General features: G+C 45.4%; 1 protein-coding gene across 2 annotated transcripts in view; it reads right to left on the reverse strand.

Moving 5' to 3' along the window:
- Positions 1-21237, reverse strand: part of PLCD1 (phospholipase C delta 1) — a 51223-nt gene that overhangs the window by 9219 nt on the left and 20767 nt on the right. For both annotated transcript variants that reach the window (XM_041489874.1, XM_041489865.1), the window contains exons 3-8: positions 18249-18477; positions 13399-13528; positions 9387-9615; positions 8038-8239; positions 6009-6153; positions 4819-4968 (exon numbers count right to left, since the gene is read on the reverse strand). In XM_041489874.1, the coding sequence (XP_041345808.1) occupies positions 4819-4968; positions 6009-6153; positions 8038-8239; positions 9387-9615; positions 13399-13528; positions 18249-18477 (1085 nt within the window). The remainder of the gene's footprint in view (positions 1-4818; positions 4969-6008; positions 6154-8037; positions 8240-9386; positions 9616-13398; positions 13529-18248; positions 18478-21237) is intronic.

Here is a 21237-nt window from a genome sequence, read left to right on the forward strand (position 1 = left end):
CACTTTCCCTGCCTCTCAAAAGCTGCACTCCAAGGAGCACCCAGAGCACAGCAATATCCTCCTCCCCATCCCCACCCCATCCTCCCAGGCAGGGCTGTGCTCTGCTTCTTCACATCCATGGCTGGGAGATGAGTTGGTTCATCTTCAGAGCCTGACTTCAGCCTGCTGCTCCCGTGTCCCTTCCCACCCTCTTGCCTCAACACCAGCTCTACTCTGTTACACCACAAAATCCAGTTCTGTGTGAGCTTTTAGGCTCTGCTCAGCACCTGGGATGGACAAGCCTGGAAGGATTGCACAGGGGACAGTAAGGAGTGATGCCTTAAATTTTAGCTTTTCTATTGGCTGAGAGCAGCCCTTCTTGTCCCTTGCAGGCTGCAGATACCATCCTGGTATTTTGTATATTGTCTGCCTCTGCTTTCTAATGTCCCACAAGAAATGTTACTGCCTCCCCACACAGCTCAGCAGTGGAGAACTAAGGATAAGGTATTTGGGTCAGCCTGCTTGATTCTTAATTACCAGTAGGTAATTAAGCTTTTTAAGACTTGTCAAGCCTCTAAAGGGGGGAAATGATGCCTTAAGTTTTAGCTTTCATATTTTTCAGATTCTGTGCTGCCTAGATGTGTAGTTCTGAGCTTCATATTAAGTGTTGGTTAGCTCTCTTCACAGAGTAGGCAGACAAAACAATTCCTTTTCTAGCTTGGGACCAAGGACAACCAATACAAGTTTCAGGCCCAAAAGTAGAAACAACGTGGACTGAAGAGAGAAAAACAAGAAGAATGGGACTTCATAATCTGGAGCTGGAATTGGACAATGAACTCCAATATGTAAACAGACCAGAACTTATAAAAGCAAGAGACCCCGTGAGCAGTCGTGCATTTTGTGACATTTTTGGTTCACTTTGGGCTGGGCTTTTGTACTTGGCCCTTAAGGCCATTTAATAAATGCCTAATTTATCCTTTAGCTCTGTCTAGCCTCTGTTCTAGGTCAGCCTTCCCAAGGCATCGCTCCCATTCAGCCTGCACAGCAAGCAGGAGGTGCAATTCCTGGCACAGAACAATCCTACATGGCTGAAGAACATCACGAGGGAAGGCACAGCAACACAGCCTCCACTGTGTCTCCTCACCTCAACCCATTCCAGGGCCGCCAGCAGCAGGTCCTCAGTGCTGCTGTTATCCTATCCAGCCTGTGGTTCCTCTGGGAAACCTTGGATATGGTGCAGATGCTCCCCATGGGCACAGGACACTGCTCCTATGCCTACAAGGGAGAGCAGGCCATGTGCCACCTAACTCAGAGGAGATCCATCTGCTTATTTGTCAGAAGAAAGGGTGAGACTCACCCCAAAGAGAGGCATTTTCACCCCCATTTCCTGCAAAAGGTGCTATCCTGTACTAGCATTGCAGTGAATCCCCCCTGCAGAGGAAGCAAAGTTCTACATCTGAGAGTTTATCTTCTTTACTGAGGTTTTAAATAAGCTGATATAGACACTCACAAACACACACGTGCCCTTGCTCCATCTCTCCTGGTTCCCCTTCATGTGATATTAAGTATTTCTAGCCTAAGGCAAAAGACACTCAGCTCATCAGTTCAGCTCTGTTGAAGATCCCTTGTCTTAGGAGGAAGCAATAGCTGAAACACTCAGTAAATGTTCTCCAAGTAGACCATGAAGCCATTCCAGCTGTCTGTGGGAAGCCCAAGGTGGAGTACAACCTCAGGAAAGGCTACAAGGACATTGGACTCCACTGAGAACACACAGTGGAGTGGCTGCTGGAACAGATGCAACTCTTGCCCTTCTTCACGTGCCCTATAAATGGCATTCCTCAGTCCCCTGAAGTGGAGCTCATCTGCTCTCCCACCTTTTCCACTGCACACTGAACAAGCTCAGCTCTGCAGGTGAAATGGTTCTGACAGCACTGGGATCTGGAAACCATCTTAAAGGAAAGCACTGATTTTATCAGAAGTAGCAGAGCTGTAACTGCATACACAGGTTTATCCTACCTGAAAGCTTCCTGCCCCTAGGAGCAACCTGAGAGCCACAGCAAGGTCTGAGCTCCAGTTTTCACCTCAGTGGGAACAGAAGATTTTGTAAAGTGATCCATCTCAACAAACTTTCTGTGGCTTCAACACCTCCTTTAGAGTCAACACAGAAAACCAAACACTCCCAGGGTGTGATTCCTCCAATGTTTGGACAAACACTGAGGAGGAGGTGGACCACACCTCCAATTCCTCTGACTGTTTCTCCAAGGGAGCCCTAAGTGAAGTGCTCAGGTACACAGATACAAGGGTCTGAGCACTGCCTCCTGACATCCCACTCTCAGGATGAGGATATCCACCTCTGCAGACTTCTGGAAGCTGTGAGGAATAACAGGTTCACATTGCTGAGGAGATGTGCAGATCAGATGCACTAACTGGTATCACATCTCCATCTGGCCATGTCCTTCAGCTGCAAACTGAAGTGTGGCACCAGCAGTGAGTGGCACCAGAGGATGAAGAGAATCTCCAGGAAAGGGGAAGAAACACATTACTGAAGGAGGTTTTGGAGGATTGAAGGAAACTCAGCTCAAGAACTTCAGGCAAGAAGATGCACTGCAGACAAGGCTGACACAAGCTGGGCTAAGGTTGGAGAAACAGAGATGTGCAGATGGACCTGAAGCCACAATGACACAAAATGTGTGGGTAATGCCCAAAGCCACTGTCCTCATAAACAAGGAATTCCAGGAACAAAGAACTGTAGGGGTTTCAGACACCTGGATACACTGAATAGTTCCAACACTGGGAGCAGTTTTAGTCTCATTCTAAGACTGACTTTGCAGCATTTCTAGCTGGGATGCAGGGACATGGCCAAGGGGCCCTGGCAGACCCCTGAGAAGATCAGGGATGGGACAGAAGGGCAAGAACCCACCAGCAGCAGAGACTGGATCAGCTCCTCCCTACAACCCTGGTACTGCCTGGAGCCTTTATGTGGTTTTTCACATAATTCACTACTGGGACCTAAAGATAGCAGCTTGTGGGAGATATTTAGATAATCTGTGTAGCCCAACACTGCTCCTGAATGGAGCTAAATAAATCAGATTCCTGCCCCGGGCCGTGGTGCGGATCGTTAGCACCAATCCAAACCGTGTCAATCTTCTTTTAATTACTAACCTTGCCCTGCTGACACAATCGGCAGCAATCCTTCCACTGTTTGTGTTTACAGCCTCCAGCCCTCTGCCCAGTGGCAGTTCCCAACCTTTTCCTGATATAAAAAATACCTTGTTGTCCCTGGTTTCCTCATGTCAACAATGGAGGGAAAAGCCAAGAGGTTCCTGGTTTGTTTGTTTGTTTGTTTTTCCCTCATGTTTCAGTTTCAATGTATTTTATACCCAAAATAATCAGCATTTCAGCCCTTTGCACGGTCCTACTTCACACAGCAGGAAGGCAAAGGAAAAGTACCAGAAGGAAAAGGATAGGTGTTGCAACACTGGCAATTTTTCTGTGTTTAAACTAAATGGATCAATCCCTGCAATGGAGCAGATCAGCCCAAATCCATTCCCTATGATAGATCTGGGCATTGTGTTCAGCTGGGGCCAAGTGTCTTTTTGGCAATCAAAATCAGGCTAGATGAGCACAAGCATGGAAAAAACATCTTTGGGAAGTTGGGGTCATCCCCTTCCACTCACAAATCACACATTGCTCTGCTTGGTGTCTCTCCTTTCTTTCATCCTATCATTGCCATCAGCTGAAAAGCCATCAGCAGTTTTCCTGATCCTGCACCAGGATAAATAACAAGTCAGGAGGGGACACTGAAGACGTATTTTTCCAACTCAGTAAGAGCCTGCAAAGATTGATCTCTGTGCTGGGAGTGTCCTCACCCTGGGAGAGTCACTTCTCCCATGGAAGCACCTTGTCTGTGCCAGAGCCAAGGTCCTGCTGAAGCAGCAGCAGTAAAAATTACAATTCATCCTAATTTATTGCCCTGGTGCTTAGGGACCAGCCCAGAGCAGCTTCCCTCTGTGCCAGGCATTGTATCAAACGAAGCATGACACTCCTGAACAAAAGGGGAAAGTCAGAAAGAGAAAGGAGATAAAGGAAGAGGGAGAACAAACATAGAAGATATTCTGGGTGAATTGTTTTCCTCTCCTTTCTCCCCTGCTGACTGCCAGCTTTATCTCACCCACAAACTCCTTCCTTCTGACTAGGCATGTTCATCCAAGTTTTGGAGAATAAGTAAAGAAATGCAATTTAAAGGGAACTGCAGCTAACTGTACAGGACTGTTTCTGCAAAGTGCTAAAAAAGAAAGAAAAATAGAAAGAAAAACAGAAAGAAAGACAAAGACAGAAAGAAAGACAGAAAGAGACAGAAAGACAGAAAGACAGAACCACCTGGGTGGAAACAGATTAGTGTTTCCTTTTGGCTCCTGTTTTGGAGACATATTTTTCATATCAAGATTCCATTTCCAGTTTTTCCTGTCAGCTAATGATTTCTAATGATTTATAGTGGTGAACCACTGTTGAGTGCTGTGTATCTCTTTCCTCTTGCAAGGCCAGGGCTCAGCTCCCAGCCTGTCAGCTGCTCTGATTCCTGGGAATAAAAGGGGCATCTCTAGGCAGTCTCCTGCTTCCCTTTTTCCTCCATGGACATTTCCATCCCCACCCACCCAGGCCATTCCCAGTGGCTCCCCCAGGACACTCTCAATGGCAGGACACCTTGTGTTTAATACACCTTCAGGCTCCTTGCAGTGGTCTTCCCCTTGAGTTTTGAGCTTTGCACTCAGCAAGAAGAAAAACTTTCCCTCTTGTCCAACCCCAGAAGGCAGAAAGTGCTGGAGTGGCCTTGCTTACCTCTGGGGAGGGGAACTGGGATTTGTTTCCATCGACTGGGGCAACCAAGAGCATGTCCTGCAGGATGGTGGTCATGTGCTGGGCCATGACCTTCTGCTGGTCCACGCTGCAGTGGTTCTCCAGGGAGATGATGACGGGGTACGGTGAGGTCTGGAACAAGACAGCAACACACACCATCAGTGACCTCTGTGCTTTCACCAGTCTACAGCAATTGGCATGAACCCCAGTGATGCTCCCTCTGGGAATGAGTGTGTCAACAGGAGGGTCTGATATTCTCCTAAAGCAAGGATTTGTTAAAAATGGAATTTGTTAAAAATTTAACCGTGCGGTAGTTACTCAGATCTGTGCTGATGCCTTCCAGGGATGATGATCCAATGGAGAAGGCACCAGGATGGGTCAGGATTGCCTCTCACAGATGTTCTGGGGCACTCCCTGTGCCTCCATTCTCCACTTGCACTGTGGGTCAGAGCACCTTCCCACCCACCTTCAGAGGAAGGAGTGGAAAGGGGGCTTTGAAATCACAGGGTTTGCTCAAAGCCTTAAGTGATACCAATCCTTCCTCCATTCCTGCATAGGCCTGGTCTGGTTCCCTGTGCCCCCCAGGTCATTTTGTGTGCTGAAGGCATTGTCATTATTGTCACTGTCACTCCTCTATGGCCCCAAACAAAACTTGGCACCAGCTCCCAAGTGCACTGAAGGAAAACAGCAGAGATAAGTGAGTCTGGACAGACCTAAGATTTTCTGAAGCCTGCTGCCGTACAAGAATCCAGCCCTGTTCATCTCTTTTAAAGCAGAATAAAAGCAGTCCTTCACATCCAAAACATGCACAAGGGTACCTCTAAACAAGAAACAGACCCTGAGACATCAAAGCCACACAAATCACGGGCTTGCTGGTGTTTCCCACCAGGTATGCTCAAGATTATGAGCATCATTTTCATTGTAGTGGGGTCCAGGATGCAGCTGTGCTGGCACAGGTTCAAACTCATCCTCAGATGGTGCTCTCCCTGTGCAGCAACCCCCGGGGATGGATCTCTGCAGGAAGCAGAGCATGGATGCTGAGACAGAAGGAGCAGGAATTTCTCTTGTCCCCACGAGGAGAAGCTGTCATTGCTTCTGCTCTCTGCTGGGAGGGAAGAACTCTACTGCCAGTCCTGGGCTGTGCAACATGAGAAAAAGTTCCTCATGCTTACTTGGAATGCATAGTTCTTGATGGCCTTAATGACATCGCTGAAGAGGATCTTGGAGGTGAGAGTGTAGCCATGATAAATGACGGGCTCTGAGTTGGGGCCATCCCAGCAATCCAGCTCCACACAGCGACAGCCTTTGGTGAGGGCTCTGCGAACAAAGAAGGGACTGGTTGGGTTCTACACCTCCTGCTCCATCTCCAAGTGAGGGTACATCAGGCACAGGCGCTGCCTGGGAAGAATGGAAGGAAGTTCAGGAGCAAGGAAGAAGAAAGGAGCTTGGAAAAACAGGAAAGCAGATAAAGGATGGGATCAGGTGGAATCAGTGTCAACAAAGAGAGCTCAAGGTTGGGCAAGGAAAGCACAGAAGGATCTGAGAAATAAGGTACTGAAAGTCCAAGGTAGAATTATCCAAAGAGTAAGACATAGTAAGTGTCAGATGAGAAAGGACACTGATGACTGTGCCCAAGTCTTTCCCAGAAGAGAAGAGAAAAAAGAGAAGAGAAGAGAAGAGAAGAGAAGAGAGAACAAGAGAGGCTGCAGTGGGAGAACGACAGTCAGCCTTAGAAGCCAGGTCACAAAGTTTAGATTATGTGATTTCTTCATCTAGATCTAATACGACATGAGGGATGAATCCTCAGAGCTGGGAGGGAGAGAGGGAGCTATGGGAACTCCACCACAGCTGAGGAGCCAGTTTCCTAAACCGAGTTTACAGACCGAATTTCCATGTGAAATTCCTACCTCTACATATCCATGCTTCCATTTCAATTTATTTTCAAATGTAGATTCCCCCCGATCTGTCTAGGAGGTGATCTTGCCTCTTTTACAGTAATTCCCTAAATATTTCAGATCACACAATTCTGTTAACTCATTGCAATAAAATCACAGAATGGTTTGGATTGGAAGGGACCTTAAAGATCATCCAGTTCCAACCCCCTGCCATGGGAAGGGACAGACTCCACTAGACCAGGTACCTCAGACCCCTGTACAACCTGGCCTTGAACACCTCCAGGGATGGAGCATCCACAGCATCTCTGGGAAACCTGAATCATGGGATTTTTTTTTCTTTTTTTTTTTTGGTAGAACCCAAACATACATCTATAATTTTAAGGCTCTGTAAGATGAGTTCAAAGAGCTACTGAGGAGTAACCTGTGCCAGATTTCACTCTCAACACTTTTGACCTTGTGACTCCAGTGAGCCATTGCTCCTGAGAATGAGAAAAGTCATAAACAAAGGCAGAACTGCAGCCATTGACTGGCTCATAAGGAAACACTGTCTCACCTGATAAAAACAAGCAATAATGTATTGTGGGTGTGCAAATTACTAAAGGTCACGGCACCCATCTGGCCATGAGACATCAGTCACTGTTAAAGGCAGACACAGGCAACACCTAAAGCTCAGTGCAGGGGTGCTGTGGGAATATGTGACATGACAAAAAGGCACCAGGTGTAAGTTCTGCTCATCACTTACTCTGCTTATATCCCACCTCTTATTTTTTTGATTGCTCCAACTAGGACTCTCCAAAATAAACCCCAGCATGTTGTGGGGACACTCCCTGCCATGGGCCTCTCCCAAAAGGCAGTACAGAGCATAAGCACCATGACACTATGCATCATTTTGGCTTCTCCCAGACCTGCAGCTCTATCCCAGGAAGCTTTCCGTCTTGTAAGCTCCTTGCACTCTCTTGTGCCATACTTTGGGGAATGCAACACCCCCTCAGCATCATGCTTTGAAAACACCAGGCCACAGGGCTGTAACCCAGCCTCCAGTGACTGCAGATATTTTATACTGCTTCCAAATGTAGTAATTATACATCCTACACTCAGGTGGACACCAGATGAGACTCAGGTCAAAGAGCTGTGACAAGGAGGGCACAGCCAACCTGGTTTGGAAACAGCTCACCCTGGAAACTGGGCCAGCCCATATTACCTGGTCTGGTGGGAGATTGCTTCTTGATCCCTTGCATCCATCAGCATAGACACTCATGTCTTCTGAAAGAAAGAGGTTAACCTCCCAAACACACACACTCTTTACCTGATATAGGCCTCTGTGCTGCTTGGCCCTGTGATCTGGTCTTCCATGAGATAGGTGTTGTGTGAGGATGACACCAAGTAGTGACTGAGAGGTTGGGTCATGTCCTGGTAAACTTTCCGGTGGGAGGGGTTGAATATGTTCCCCTCCTCTGACAGCAGGTACATCAGGAAACCATCCTTGGTCATGGCATTGCCCCTCTTGGCTGTCAGGTAAACAGACAGAAAACCCCACACTGAAAATGAGATGCCACCAGGTCGTGCCACCACCTTCACCGCGGTGCCTCTGCTCTCCAGGAGAGCCCAGAGGCAAAACGTGCTCCCCAGGCATTCAGTAAAAGCAAAGAGATGGATGTTCTCCAGACAAGGATGACACCTTCAGCTGCCTGAAAATGCTTTTAAAGCCCTTCCCAAGCACAGATTTTTATGACACTTATGTGGCTTTTTATTACACTTTACTTGTCCTTGATAACATCTTAAAAGTGTCAAAGACAGACCTTACCTCATCTGTCTCCAGAGATTTACAGCATGAACATCTCTGTTTGAGCATTTCAAGGTTTCTTTGTGCCAACCCAGAGAAGCTGTCAGATGTCTAAACACAGCCAGATAAATCCTGTCTAGATTATCCAATGAAATACATGATTTGCAAAGAGGAAATTTGCAAATTTCTCCCAATCTTTTGCAAAATTACTCCCCATTTTGAGGGATTGAACTAGACCTCAGCCTAATCCTAATGCCTGACAGTTTCAAAGCCCTGTCCCTCTCCTGAAGGAATAGCAGGAGAGTGGAAAACCAGCCCATAATTCTGAGCTGGCTCTTGGAACACACCCTCCAAGGTGCTCCAGACTGATGATTCACCCACAATCTGAGCAGACAGACAGTTCAGTGTCTGCCTCCTGAGCAGCTGTCACCTCCTTGGCCTCCACTCAGAGATCTCATCTGCAGATGGCTTTGCAGGTGCCCAGCATCAAGGATATCTGCATCCACTCCAGCTCCTGGAGAGCACAAATATTGCTACATTCTCAGCCTTGAAAAGCCACACGAGGTCTTGGCATCTGAATAACCCATATGAGTCTTTCCCTCAGAATTTTCATCATCCTCTAATCAAACCTGTATCAATCCCTCTCCTGCTGTTCAGTGCACCCAGAATAAAATTGAAGAGAGAGATTTCCCAGCCTGTCCTCTGCCCTCCTCTCCTAGAGCTGTTAATGTTCCCCTAGGAGTGGTGTTTTAGAAGCAGCTGTGGGGAGAAAATATTGCACACCACTGCAGAAAAAAAGCACCAGCAATGCGATTCATAGTTCATCAAAAAAGCAAGACTTTGAATGAAACCAGCCAGGGTTTTCAACCTACCTCTTTCGTTGGGCTCGTATCTCTGAATTAAGGCAGGGGCAGCAACAACAGCATCTTCTTCCTGCTGCACCTCATAGAGAAACCTCACCAGGTTCTGGCAGGACATGAACCCTTCTGGGTCCGAGTATATTTGGAAGATGCTGTCTATTTCCTTCCTCTCTGTCAGTATCTTGTAAAATTCCTCTATCTCATCATCCTCCAGAGCCTCTGTTTTGGACTTGTCACAGTGCTGTAAACGTAGAGGGGAGAAGGAGTGAAAACCTTCTTTCCTTCTGGCATAGGCCAGCCGTAATCTGCACCAGGGCTACACAACGCAGAACACAAAATAATTGCAAAGAGTTACTGGCCAGCCAGTGAGGAGCACGTGGTCAATGACAATGGTTCTCACTGACAAGGCCAAAAGTCATAAAAATTACACTTATTAGTATTTATTCGTTGTCAGTGTGCTCAAAAGCACCAGCCTCGAGTTCCAACACTTGGTGTGCTTCAGTCACAACAGCTCAAAATAATCCAAGCACAAATCAAGGATCAAAAGAAATGTAATTCTTAATCTCAGGGGGAATAAAGGGAAACAATTAACACTATTAAATAATGATAGAGAGTATAGCCAAAAATCCAGGAAGTTAAGTGAAAAGAACCCTTCCTTTAACCTTAGTGGCTCAGCCCTCAAGAGGCTGTCAAGACTCACAGTAGGGTTGTTTGCAAAGATGGCATCAAAAACAACTTAAAACCCCCATAACTGCCAACATGTGCATGTTTAGATATTAAAAAATCCACCTTTCCATGGAAATTTTCCATTCTCATCTAAAACCTGCCACATAACAAAATCCCCACAGATTTCAAATCAGATGTGATCTTTTCACAAGGAACTGTAATTCAGATTCTCCATCTTTCTCTGGGATTTGAACTTTTCCAGTAGATACCATCTGTGATAGAGCACCACAGCCAAGGACTTGATTGACCAAGAAAGATGGAGAGTTTGAGATATACATGTTAATATCTCCATCAAGGACACAGCTTTTCCAATAACAAGTTTTTCTAGTTTATTTTAAATACTCCCAGGTTCAATTTGTCATCAGAAACAACTTTTTTTTTTTTTTTCCTGTTGCAAATCCTGATATTAATTTTGTTGTTTGTTCCTAGCAGAATTCTTCAACTTGTCAAACCAGAGGAATTAAATTGCTTTCCATCTTTGATCCCCTGTGACTGAGCTATTTTCCTGGCTTTTATGATGAAAATGCTGTCTTAGTTTAACCAGTAATCACACTAATCTCAACCTAGCCCTGCCAGTGATCTCAGCAATGGCCACAGTGGCTTTGGCAGTGTCCCAAGATGATAAGGAGGGACTTTTATCCCCTGCAAATCTTTCCCTATCTGTTTAAGGAGCACATATAAACCCAAAGAATATCATTATCGTGATGCCTAGCATTTCACAAACTGAAGAGACAAAAAAAGAGTTCAACTTGTCCTGACTTCAGAACCTGCTGGGTAGAAGCTACATGGTCCTCTCAGGGATGGGACAAGCTGTGACATGCTCAGTACTACAAACACCTCCAAAATAGGTGTGAGAGTTCCAAGAACTGCCTTTTCCTTGCTGCCTTCCATGTCCATGATCCTGTTCTGTGGCTCTGGCAGATCCTTCAAGCTAAGCTGAGCATGATGCTTAGCAACTGCAAAAGGAATATAAAGAGGGAAAGCAGCTGGTGGAGACAGCAGGGATGTTGTGAATTACAAATGTTCTTTTCTTTAAGACATGACAGGGAAAATGACAAGATATGCCTCCGAGCAAACTGGCATTTTAAGTGGTGTGCCTGGGGAAGTTTATTCATTAGTTGCCATTAAAGGCTGTGATGAAAACAGGACAATAGCACTGGCACCAAAGTCAAACTGCAGGACAGATCAGATACATGGTATAAAAGTGGGTTCCTTCTGCTTTGGCTACAAGAGGTCCAAATTAGAAAGAGAATCTCAACCCAAAATATTGTGTTTTACCTCCCATGTATGCATCACAAGCCATGAGTCCTGGATGACCCTTGGCCTGGCAGCACAAACACCTTTCTGATGCATCAGAATGAATATTCAGGTTGAAATGAAATGAGCAATGACAGGAGCTTTGCATCATTTCTGGTTGCATTGCAATATGTTTTACTCCAGTGTCTCAAACCTAGATGTGGACACAGAGTGACGTGAGGAAAGGCAAAAATAATGTGAGAATATGCCCTGCAGCCCCCACTTGAGCCCCTGATCACCCTTCCTTCCTGTGACTAAATGAAGAAAAACTCTCTGAGACAGAAAAGATCACCCTTTAATAGGCTGTAATGCCCTAGTCCATCTAGGCTGAGGCAGGATGCAAACTGAAAATGTAATTGCTTTAAGAGCAAGACAGACCCCTCCTGGAGGCAAATCAGCCCTCAGGAGATCTGAATTAACCTCCAAAGAGCCTCTCTTTCCAGTGGCTATACAGGAAACTTTAAAATTACTTGCTAATGATGGTACTTCAACTAACTCCCTGCATTTCCAGGGGTTGAATCAAAGTTTAGCAATTACTCGGAGTCTTTAAGCAAAAAGGATTAATTTCATCAAGTTTCCTCTCCTGGAGCTCCCTTGTAACTATTGTGACAGCAGAAGAGGTTCATTAAACAAGAGGAGACTGTGCCTCTAAAATAAAAATAAAAATAAAAATAAAAATAAAAAATAAAAAATAAAAACCCAACAACTAACCAAGGGTGATTTTTTTCAGGTTGATGTGTGAAGATGTGGAAGTGATTCATCTCCCATACATGAGATGTATCCTTTAGGATGAGGAGATTCACACCCTGCTCCCTACTGGCTTCACCTGCACAGACTGCAAAGGAAGTGTTGGCAACTACCTCCAATGGAGACATGCAGCTCAATCAGTGGATTCCCAGCCTGATTTCCACTCTTCCAGGACTTTCCTGGGGATAAAGGGATGGGATCGACCAGCCAGAGCAGGCAGTACAACTGGAATATTTTGTGAGCTGAAATTTTTTAAGATGTGCTGATGACCTTCCCCCTGATTCCTGAGGAGTTGCAGAGAGATGTCTATAAAGCAAAGGCAAGGAAACTTGGACCTCCTTTGGGGGAAGGCTGCCTGCTCACACAGAGGAGCAGAACTCCTGCCTGGTGCCCAAAACCACCCACGTGTTTACCACTGATCAGAAAAAAACACTTCTGAAACAGCACACACATTAATTCAAATCCTGCTTCAGACAGGATGGAAGTTTGGAAATTATCCAGATGTTTTATCTCACCTCAGCAGGATGGATTCTCTAGAGAGAAACCCAAAGCTTACCAACTGAGAAATTTTCATCCCTTTCTTATCTTCTGATAGGCTCAGCCAGCAAGCTGAATCTTGAGAATTTAGAAGTGTACATCCCTGACCAGATTAAATGTGCCTTGGGAGTATTAAATCAATCAGACTAGTCCAGGCTTGGGTGCAATATTGTGTATCTATCATGAATCTGGGAAGGTTTTTTTCTTAATTTGTACTTTTTGTTTGTTTGTTTGTTTGTTTATGCCTGTCACTTTGCACCCCTCTTCTCTGGTGAGGGGTGAGCAGTACCCACCCCTCACCAGACATGGTGAGGATCTGGGTTCACAATTGTAACCAAACAAAATTCAGCCAGACTTAGGCATTGACATGCAGCTGTGGCACACAAAACCCCTGAAACCCCTGGGACTTCAACTTTGTTTCCCTTTTTCTTGCATTATCCATGTCTGCATCTCATTTTCTGCTTCGTGGCAAAATTAAGCATCGATTATGAATAAAGATCTTAACAGACCCTCATCAAAAGCATTGTGCTGCCTAACTCAGTGGGAACTGATTATTCTGAGCAATAAATTACTGAGCACCAAAACCTGTGAGTCCTTCCTTAGTACAAGAAAAGAAGCCAGGAGTTCACTTTAGGTGAGATCTCCAACCCAATCTGAAAGCTGTGGGACACCCTGACCTCAGCCAACAGCAAACCCTTCTTCTGCTTGCTCCCATTACCTGGAAAATCTTCTTGGCATGGTAGTCATCCACTTCAATGTTCACTTCTTTCAGGAAGTCTTTGAGCTCTTTCAGGCTCATCTTGTTGTCTTTGTTTTTGTCAGCTTTCCGCAGGCAGGTGTGAATCCAGCTGCAGGGGGATGTAAGGAAATCTTTCCAGGTCGGTGCCTAGCCTGAACACCTAAATACCTTCTGCTGCACATGGCAGGGGGGAAATCCTCTCCTAAAGGCTCTGAGCCACCTCTCCAGCTGCTGTAAATCAGCGTGGGCCCCCGAGCAGTTGACACCACCTCACCTTCTGCTCCCACAGAGCACAATGGTGCCTTGGCAGAAGGAAAATGTGCTGTGATACAACTGATCCTGACCAGGGAGAAGCTTTTCACCATCTGGCCAAGGCTGGAGCAGCTCACTTTACCCTGTAGGAGTTTCTGGCTGCAGCCAGAAACAGTTTGATTTCTCTTTTATGACAGAAAGTACATTCTGCTCCAGACGGTTGAAAGGGGATAAAGGAAAGAATGAAAAGAGCTCCCAAGAGAAGCTTGGTAAACTCATTGTCATGGATTTGTTCAATATTCAGTGTGTCATGGTGAACACTGAACTCCAGAAGAAGTATCAATAATAATTTCTGAACTCACCTTCAGCATAGTTTTAGGGATTTCTACCTATATCTCCTAAGAACTTTGTTGTGAGTGGAATCAAACCAAACTTTGTGGGTCTTGCCTTCTTCCCCTAATGAAATGCACAGGGTCTGTCACTTTGCTGTACTGTGATAATATTTCATTAGAGCTTGGGTTTTAATCACTTTAATGTATCTATAGATCAGGAGTAACTGCTATAAGAATAATCTTCCTAATGTGATGTCAGATAATTTGAACTGAGACTTCCATTTTCTTTCAGTCTCTAAAATCATGTTAGACAGTTGAGACACCCTGCAGTTTTAAACACCAAAAAAAAACCCTGCTTTTTGCATCATGGAACTGACTGTCTAATTTGCTTTACTGTCAAATAAGAAAGGTCATCCAGAAAAATATCTACTTTTCAACAGGAAAAAAATTATCAAAGTAAAAATTTGATCTCCAATAATAACATTCCATGTCTCACATAGGAAACAATGCTTCAAACTCATTCCAGAAAAACTTCCAAAAAAACATGCCCAATCTGAATGCTAATCAGAGTAAAGCTCAGGATCAGCAAAACCAGCTGAGGCATATAGTGCTGTAACATATAAATTGGGCCTTTCAAAATGACCCCAGAAAAGGGCATTAACAGCCTTAGGGGCTGTAAACATAACCCTGAAACAGTGTTTGCCACAGCTACCCCTGCACTGAAGTAATTCCTAGTGATGGAGATATGTGTAAACTGTTAGTGAGTATTGTTTGTCTCATGGAAAGTTGAACTTTCTGACTTTAAAAATCTTGGCAGGTGCTAAGCAATGACCTCACCCCACATCCGTCTCAGCCTGGTCATATTAATATTCCCCTTCTTTAGACATGGAAACCAAAATAAAGAGATGCTGCATTTCCCAAGGACGCTCCAGAGCCCTGAACCAGGGTCTGGCTTGGACTGATTCTTCCCAGAAAACCCAGTTTGAGGCATGAAGCTCCCATGAGCAGAGGATGCTGTGCTGGGAGCACACCACACCCACCCCGGGGGGCAGAACACCCCCTCCACCAGCTCTGCTCCAGAGAGGGTCTGTCAGACTGTCACCCTGGTGCCACTCACTCACACCTGACCCTGCACCTTGTGTCCCCTTCCCAGCCTTCCCTAAAAACAACAGGCAGGAGGAACACCCAACTCTGGTGAGTCAGGAGGAAATCCAGCCTGCCACAGCCAGGGGTGAGAGTAGGGGTGGATAGAAACTACTCTTTTGTGCATAAAAACTACTGGTTTTGTGCTGACCACTGCAAAAAAATCACATTTCTTTAACAGTCTGCATAATTTCCTCTGATAATGGGCACCCAGAGGTCATGCACATATCCAAAGTCCTCTCTGGAAGGCAAAATGTGGGCAGTAAATGCATCTGCAAGAGAGTATGCCCAGGTCCTACCTTTTAATGGAGGATGCTTTTCTCTTAGATCCCTTCCCAGGAGACAGAGAAATGCAGGAGGGAAATCAGAGAGCCCAGGAAAAGCCCAGGCACACACAGTGGGTCCTCTTGCTGCAAGGGCAAGCAGCAAAGAGAGAAAAAGGACAGTACAGACAACTGAGATCTCAGTAAATAGCAGCATTCTGGCCCCAAAATACCCAAAGTCCTTGTCCATCTGCATCCCCTCAGCTTTGGGAGAGCTTGGAGGAGCTGGATGAACAAAGCACTTCAACTGGAAGTCCTCTCAGCTGGTACAAACACCATTTTTCAGTCCTGGCTGTGGGTTTTCCTTTCACCTTCTGCCCCTCTATGGGCCTGAGTGCAGGAGGAGCAGCTGCTCCCATTTCTGTGTGCATCCAGGGACAGCCTGCCTCTGCTTTTCAAAGGCTATGCCAGCTCCAGGGCTACCAGCTCTCTCTCAGTCACCCCTCTTTGGTTTCTATCTGGCAGATATCCCGTGAATGTGCTCAGAACAGAAATGCTGCAGAACTTCTGGTAAGTGCTTTCAAACCAGGAGAAAAGCTCACACATAAAACCCAGAGCCGAAGCAGACGGTGCCACCCTGCTCAAATGAAAAGTCCTCTGTGTTTTCTGGTCTAAAGTCTTCCCTGCACACATACCTGCAATATTTGCTAAACTACCCATGCCAGCCTGCTGCAAGGTTGAATCTGAGGCTTATTAAAACAGAACTCTGTGCATAAGAGCATCAGACACGCTCATCAAGCATGTGGGAGTTTTATCTGTGTAGGAATATAGGACTGGAAAAATACATAAGACACTGACTCCAGTCCCTTTTTACCACAGGCAACTCCACTGAATTCCAAACTGAACGAGCCCCATCTGAAACTAGGAGAGTTTTTGCTCTCAGTCCTTGTTCTCAAAAACTTGCAGATTCCTTACTTGTTTTGCAAGGCTTTGAGAGGCTGAAAAAGATACCCTGCAAGGCAGCTCTCCAGTCATGGGGGACAGGCAGGGGACACAACACATCTCATGTCCTGACTCTTCCCCTTCTGTGCTCACAGATGCTGAGAACACTCCTGAGGTTTAAGGAAGATCTGAGCAAGCCCACGCTGCCAAGCAAACCCAGTGAAGGCAGACTAAATTTAAAATCCCAGGCTTTAATTAAACATCATCAAATTTCAAATGAGAAATCATGCTGTTCTGTAATTCCAGGTTACGTTAAATGGCCTGAGACAAGCCCAGATTGGAAGCCAGCACTGCACAGTAATTACTCTTCCAGAAATATGGTTTGCCTACCCACCCTATTTAGCTTCAATCCTGCTTTCCAAAGACAGAAAGGCACTTTTCCATGCTGGAAATTTACAGCCTTCTTCCTTTGCAAATGTCATTGTTATTTTTCCCCCCTTAAAAATCTTGTCTCTTCTTACAGGCAAGTTTTTCAGCAATATATTTAACTTGATATGCTCCAGGGACAACTTTCTATAGCCTAGATTTTCCCCCACATACTGTGGGGTGGCTGAGGAGTGACCTTACAGCGCAGAGCTTGAAAAACAATCCAAAAAAAGACACTCCTAATGCAGGAGATAAGCAGGACATCCCAGGCACATCAGAACTAATGGAGTCTGATTCCTTTAAGTGAACAGCACTGTGGCTGTGAAAATGCTTCTCAGACTTCAGAGAATCCTCAGAAAAGTAAAGCCTGATGAAAGCTCAGCATTTATGCACCATCCCCTTCTCCATCAGTACATTATTAGCCAGCAGAGAACCCACATGGAGTGAAGACTTAACTGAGGGCAAGACCTCCTGGAGCTCCAGCTTTGTGATTTTTCCCAGCGGAGGATTTTGCATCTCCCCTCCTCTCTGATGTTTGGTGTCAAATCATGAAGCCCACTCAACCTTCTCTCTCCAAGAGTGGTATCTCTTTTCCTCTCTGATAGCTGAATATCTACCTTTGGGAAGCTTAAAGGAACCCAATATTTTACCATTACTGTGGCTCTGTCAAATCAGGATGAAATCAGCCAACAGCTTCAGATGTCACGGTCAGAGTCTCAGACACACAGGGACTGAAGAAAATCCATCCAAAACTGCACCCACAGATATCCTCTCTTTTTATACATGAGACCTCTGTTTGCAAAGCAACTTATTGAGTGAAATGCAGCCTCAGGGAGAATTCCCTGTGAATTCAGCAGAGCCAGGATTTCACCCAATAAACAACCCCTCTCCATCTCATAATGAATTCACTCTCCTTTCTTGCTCTGTGCCTTTTCCTTTCTGCTCTCTGCATTGCCACTAGAGCAACTGCAGATTTTTTCAGGGCAAAACTTCCTCCCATGCTGAGGCTAATAAGGAGTAATTTCACTCAAGTCAGTGGAGCTACCCTGCAGTAAATTTGGCAGTGAGAAGAGGAGAATCAGTTCCCTCTCCTTGTATTACCGAGAAACATGGTAAACAGTGAGGGCTTTTCATGCCCTGCCAAGAAGTGCCTGTCCTGGAGCTTACTGCAATGCAAGTGAAACAGACCCCTGAAGAACACAAAAAAAATAATGATTGTTTTATCTGGAGCTCCATGAAAGAGGGAATTCTTTGCTTAAGGAGCCACATTAAGCCTGACTCCACTCTTGCTGGTATCATTGTAAAACAGGGGGGAAAAGCATTGGAAACCAGGGTGCTTGCCTGGGTGCAAAATCAATGCAAGAGAAAACCCAGAATAGGGAAAAAAGGAGGTTAGTCTACTATCCCCACCCACGTGGAAAGACAAGTGCATCTTTGTCCACGATTAATCACTTTATAAGGCAAAGGATACTGTTGGAGTTTCTGTTTCTGGTTCATGGAGTTGCTGTGGGCTATGATTTTCCCAAGGCCAGCAATCCAGTGGTTGGCATCATCCTCTGAACTCGCAATGAGGTCCAGGTTTTTCCGCTGGTCTTTGAAGATGATGGAAAAGCAGCGATACTCTGGGACATCCTTGGCGTATTTTTCCATACCTTCTGTTTTATGGCCTGACCTCACATCCCGGATATCTTCAATGGAGACTGTGGAAAGAAAGCAGAGCCTGCTGTCAGCAGGGGTTCAGTCAGCCTTATCTCTACTTGGTGAGGGATATTAAAAATTACTCTTTCTCCTTTTCCTGAAGCCTCTGGAGGGTTCCCTTCCCTTTCCTCCCTTCCCCAAGCTTTGGTACTAAAGAAAGCTCAACTCAAAAGGGCTAGAAAGAGCAAGAAATATTAAAAAGAAAACCTCTTTCTCCATGTTCTTTATTTAATAAAGAAACAGAATATGCCATAGGTGCCATCCTGTGATGTCCTCTTTATGAGACACAAATCATAGCCAAGAGTTTGGTTCCAAGTCCTTGGAGCATCCCTGACTTGAGCATCCCTTGACTCATTCCCCCTGAGAATGGGGAGAGTGGAGCTGTTCTTCCCTCTGAACACCACCCCACAGGAAAATCCTAAAAGCACTGAATGGTTTGGGTTGGAAGGGACCTTAAAGACCACCCAGTTCCAAACCCCTGAAATAGACAGGGGTGCCTTCCAAGAGATCAAGTTGCTCCAAGCTCCATCCAGCTGGCCCTGAACAATTCCAGAGAAGAGAAGTCCACAGTCTCTATGGGCAAAATAAGAGGTGACTTCAATAAGAGGAGGGTGAGGGGAAAAAACCATCCTTCTTTAGGTTTCAAAAATAGTGAGAAGTTAAAATTTAACATCCCATCTGTTCCTCACAGTCATGGTAGTGAAAATTAAAGGGGCAAAGACCAAAGCTTCAGAGCAGTCTGGTGTCACCCATACTCCATCCTGACCCCTGTCAATGGTAGAATTTATCCTCCTTGCCGTAAGAAATCAAAATACTGTTTTCAAATCATCCTTTCCCACTTTCATTCTCTGCTCTTCAGCTGGTGGAAATGAACCCTGAAGTTGCTCCAAGTTTGCAAAATGCACACACAAGGTAATCCAGAAGGAGCAGTGCATGAAAAGACTTTTATTAAACAAACACAAGTAACAGAGACAACCCCAAAATGCTCTTGAGACCAATCAGTGCCCTCAAAATGGGCTGAAATCAGGCGAGCTCCCAGCAGCACCCACAGCCTCTTTTTGTCTTTCATGGGTCACTTCATACATCTACAAGACACTGGCACAGGTTGCCCTGAGTTGTGGATGCCCCATCCCTGGAAGTGTTCAAGGCCCTGTTAGATGGGGCCTGTAGCAACCTGGTCTGGAGCTTTGTTAAAAAGCAGTGCAGGAGTATGAAATACCCTCAGTGTTTAGCTGAATAGGAGAAACTTGCCTTTAAACATCCATTTCACCATTAAAATGCCCAGTTCATTCAAGTAAACACTGTAGAAAGACCCAACGCAGCATCCACCTGCATGGCATGGCTGCCTTGGGATTATCCAAAATGCATCAGATGCTCATTAGAGGTTTGAAAACTTTTCTTGTTTTCCCAGAGCAGTCATGACAATGCTCAGCTGCTGGGTGAAAAAAACTGCAACAAACCATCCAAAATTTCAGTCTTCAAAAATCAGTGACTTTCCAAAAGCAACACTTAACATTTGCTTCAAGTTCTCACCAGATGCTGGGGTGGTCAAACACCTTCCACAGCACTTTGCTGGTTTGGTTCCTGTACAAGAACACACCATGAGGAGCTCCCTGGAGCTGGCAAAGCTCTTCCCTGACAATTATGAGCTGTTATCTCTGTGTGGTCTTTGATTATCACTTTGTAAAGGCCAACAGTTGATCAGCTGAGGGGAGGGGAGGAAAAGGTTGGGTTGGGATGGGCTGCTGTGGAATTATATTATCTGGCCAATTTACCTCCAAGTGAAAGTTTATGTGTTTGAGTACTAAAACCAGCTTAAAAAGAAAAAGGGCTGCAATTCCCCCACAGCTGGGCCTTCCTGGTGATCTTGCCCTTTAACCAGGCATTAATCAAATTATAGTGGTTGTGCCTAAGGTGGAACTTCACCTTTAATGTAAAGCATCTAATTATGTTTGGCCAGATTCAGTTCCATCAAAAAGTCTAAAGTTTAGTTAGGTTAGCCAGTGGGAAATAAAGCAGCTTTTGGAACACAGCTGTTCTGTCCTATTCAAACAAAAATTTCAGGGTAAGATAAGTTATACCCTGAATCCATGGCTATAGTGGACCCTTGACCAGAAAGGGAGTGCAAGTTGGGCATCTCATATGCAGACTGTCCTTAAGCATGGGGTTCTCCTCCTCTCCAGATCTCTCCTGCTTATGGCAGTGAAGTGGAAGGATCATCCTGTTATTCCTCTTCACCTGCCAGCTGCTCACCACTGCTTGGCTCACAAGAGCTATTGTCCTGCAGAATAGCAAGGACAAGTCCTTAGTCTGCTTGTGCAATCAATCCCTAAACTTCGGGTTGGCAGCGGCCTCCTGTTTCCAAGACCAGAAAATCTGATGTTGAATATTGGAAATTTAGAATAGATTCTTTGGAAACCATTACGTGGCTGCATGAATCCACTGGAAAAGAGAGCTGTGTGGGAGGAAAAAAAGACTGAAACCTGTGTCTGGAAGGGCTGCCTTGATCTTTTCAGGGTGTGCTGAGAAGAGGATGATGGAGATAAAAGAGCTCCTCAGTACAGAAAGGGTCCAAGGAAGGCTGAAGAGCACGACTGGTGTCTACTGTAGTCATACAAGAGAGAAGGAGAGAAACTATCACCACAGGAACTGTTAAAAAGCAGGGTAAGGAAGGACACTTTTTATAGCTTTCCATAGCTTGGTTGTGTGTACTGTTTTCATCTATCAATAAAAAAGCTGAAGCCAAAGGACTCAGCCCAAGC

Source organism: Pyrgilauda ruficollis, unplaced genomic scaffold, assembly GCF_017590135.1.
Source record: "Pyrgilauda ruficollis isolate IOZ18807 unplaced genomic scaffold, ASM1759013v1 scaffold12, whole genome shotgun sequence".
NCBI lineage: Eukaryota > Metazoa > Chordata > Aves > Passeriformes > Passeridae > Pyrgilauda > Pyrgilauda ruficollis.